The sequence below is a fragment of the Monopterus albus genome, unplaced genomic scaffold (genome assembly GCF_001952655.1).
Source record: "Monopterus albus unplaced genomic scaffold, M_albus_1.0 scaffold200.1, whole genome shotgun sequence".
In the NCBI taxonomy this organism is placed as follows: domain Eukaryota; kingdom Metazoa; phylum Chordata; class Actinopteri; order Synbranchiformes; family Synbranchidae; genus Monopterus; species Monopterus albus.
This window is the reverse complement of record NW_018128080.1, coordinates 750,261-753,530: the sequence shown is the minus strand read 5'-3', so window position 1 is coordinate 753,530 and position 3,270 is coordinate 750,261. Positions and strand designations below refer to the sequence as shown.

General features: G+C 40.9%; 1 protein-coding gene across 1 annotated transcript in view; it reads left to right on the top strand.

Moving 5' to 3' along the window:
- The window catches only part of LOC109970528 (transcription factor E2F3-like), a 6,958-nt gene extending 4,019 nt beyond the window's left edge, over window positions 1–2,939 (top strand). The window contains exons 5-7 of the mRNA XM_020618112.1: window positions 1,801–1,915; window positions 2,121–2,307; window positions 2,559–2,939. Coding sequence (XP_020473768.1) covers window positions 1,801–1,915; window positions 2,121–2,307; window positions 2,559–2,848 — 592 coding nt within the window. The 3' untranslated portion in view covers window positions 2,849–2,939. The remainder of the gene's footprint in view (window positions 1–1,800; window positions 1,916–2,120; window positions 2,308–2,558) is intronic.
- The last annotated feature ends 331 nt before the right edge of the window (window positions 2,940–3,270 follow it).

Genomic DNA, 3,270 nt, shown 5'->3' with positions numbered 1-3,270 from the left:
AATAATAATAATTTATTTGTTTATATAGTGCTTTACAACACTGAAGGGAGCTCAAAGTGCTTCACAATAAAACAGAGATAAAAGCCAAAAGCCAGTCTGAATAAATGTGCCTTTAATTTAGACTTAAAAACCATTAACTCTGTTATAGATCGAACCTCAGGGGGCAGGGCATTCCAGAGCTTGGGGGCATACACTGAGAAAGATTGATGTCCCCACTTTTTAGACCTTGCCCACGGGACAACCAGAGACACATGCTCAGAGGAACGCAGTGCTCTAACCGGGGTATAAGTGGTTAAAAGATCGGTCAAATAGACTGGCGCAAGACCATTAATGGTCTTGAACACAAACAGTAACATTTTAAAATCTATTCTAAATTGTACCGGAATCCAGTGAAGGGACTGAAGAATCGGGGTGATGTGAGCATTCTTTGGAGTGTTTGACAGTAGGCGAGCAGTTGCGTTCTGTACGAGTTGGAGCCTAAGGAGCTGAGACTGACTAATTCCATTATAAGGGGCATTGCAGTAGTCAAGCTGTGAGTTAATGAAGGTATGAATGGCTTTTTCTAGGTCAGCTCGAGATAAAAAAGGTTTCACCTTTGCTAGGAGCCTCAGCTGAAAGAAGCTTATTTTGACCACCGAACTAATCTGCTTGTCAAATTTGAGGCTGCTGTCAAATAACACTCCCAGGTTTTTCACAGTTTGAGTGAATAACAGGGCTGAAGCTCCTAGGCCAGATACAGTGTGAGTGGGGTCCAGGCTAAAAGTGATATATTCAGTCTTCCCCTCATTTATATGAAGGAAATTCTGTGCGAGCCACTCTAATATCACCCAAACACCTGTGCAAGGGGGCTAGTGCATTAGCATCACTCTGCATCAACGGCGAGTAAATCTGCACATCATCAACATAAAAATGGAAACAAATGTTATGCTTAGAAATAATTGAGCCTAACGGTAACATATATAATGAGAAAAGAATAGGCGCCAGGATTGAACCTTGGGGAACACCTGAAGAGAGAGGGGCTTTTGCAGAGGTAGAGCCATTGATCATAACTGAAAAGGTCCATCATTCTTCCTGCTAACAGAACAGATGTATTTCTGTTGTGCAAGTGTATCAAAGATGCACATCTGACAAGCAGCAATATAAAGCGTTGTCTGTTTATGCATGAAAAGTCTGTTGTGATCTTGCACACCTCATCTCTTCCATACCCAATTAGATCACATCTTTTTCTATATGTATGCAACTTGTAAGATACTCCTTGAATAAGTGATGTAATGCTCAAGGGCTGACACTAAGGACAATATTCATAATTGATTAATTTGGTGACTGTTTTTGATTAGCAATCAATTTATATAGAGAACCCAAGGTGCCATCTTAAAATGTTTAGCCAGGGGTCTAAACCCCAAAGATACTGAATGTGCAATGATATGCCAAAGAAAAGCAGAGAATCCCTTTCACTGGATAGATTGGAAAATTTATTTTTTTAACCTTTTTTTTTTTTCTTCTTAAAAGAGATTGAAAAGTTTAAGCTCTGATGGGTTGTAATTTTCAATACGAGCATTCCATCTTCATTCTAGACATGGAAATCTTTGTGTGGCAGATATAAAATAAATGGGTCAATGAAAAGAGTAAAACAGGAGTGTACAAGAAAATGGTTGCAAAGTATACAGTGCTGATTTGTAGTATTTCTGGTGTTAGTCTGTTAAGGACAGACTGGTACAAAGGCTAGAATAAATCAGTATATCCCAGTCTGTACACAGACACCAATTAACGTTAATTATGTTCCTTGACCTGGTGGATAACGTTTGCCTATTTGACATATGAGGATATTCAAAGGATTGCCAGTTTAAAAGAACAGACTGTGATTGTGATCAAAGCACCTGCAGAGACAAAACTGGAAGTCTCGCATCCAGAGGAGGTACACCTCTCAACCTCTTATTAGTTACCAGCATCTTTGTTGTTCTGTCAAACAATTCAGAGTGGTTAATTTATGTGGTTGTGCTGCTGCAACATTGGCTAGAATTAAATTCTCTCAAGATATAGACTAGTGTTCTGGGTCTGCAGTCAGTTCACATTCAGACACTATTTAACAGAAGCACTCTGTCTACTTTCCTAATGCTCAGAGCTTCCAAATCTACCTCACAAGCACCCGGGGGCCCATTGAGGTGTTCCTCTGCTCTGATGACCCCATCCCTATGGAGGCCACAGATGCTTCTGGTTCTCATGGTAACCACTTAAACTCCTCTGCCAGTGGAAATGACTCCTCCCTCCTCTTGGCTTCCTCATCCCTCTTCCAGGTGTCTTCCAAAGGTGAACTTTGAATTTCAGGATCTAATGGTCCATCTAAAACAGGTTGTTCTTGCAGAAGCATACTTTGTTGCCCCAAAGAGGGATGCAACCTACCATGAGTATTTTCCTATACAAAAAAACCTATAAGGTATTGTGCTTAGTTCTGTACTCACTTTGAGCTGGCTCAGTTTTGCTGAAGGTTTTTAAACCTTTTGTCACTCATTCGTTTTCTTCCCCCATGTTCCTTTATCTACACTCCCTTTTTTTTCCAGATGATGCAAACCATTCTCTGGGAATCAGTAATGTTTCCAACCTGCTCTCTGAGCCAACACAAAACTCATCAGCATTTACTGTGTCACCTGTCTGCCCCATGCCCACCTCCCTCAAACTCCCTAAAGCCCTTGTTGAAGACCAACAGAACTTTGTCACGCTCAGTCCACCTCTGGCCTTCTCCCTTGACGGGAACGAGTATCTCCTGAACTTAGCTGCGAATGAAGGCATCACTGACCTCTATAGCCCTGTTGACCTGGATTGTTTGCCCCTGTGTATGCCCCTCCTCTGAACAGCCATTTTGGAAGTTCATTTATTTTGGAGGCAATGGGTAACTTCACACAGGATATTAAGGGTATACAATAAATGAACAAGCTGATTTACATGAGGTTATTTTTTATTTTTTTTTTTTTTTGCATTTGCTATCCTGGATGATGTGACTGGGATTTTCAGAGACGTGCGTGTGTGTGTGTGAGAGAGAGAGAGAGAGAGAGCGAGAGAGAGGTTGTAATTCAAAACCATTTCATTGGAGGGGTATTGTATTGACCATATACTTAAGAAAAAGTTGGACTTGGGCTATTCTGCAGCTTATCAGACAAAACAGTTTGTTTCAGAGCTTTATGCTTTTACATGTCTGGATTTTCTTGGTCGAAGTCTGAGCTTTGCTTTCTCAACGCAAGATCTGTCTGTGACAGTCTTAGTCCTGTACTGAAG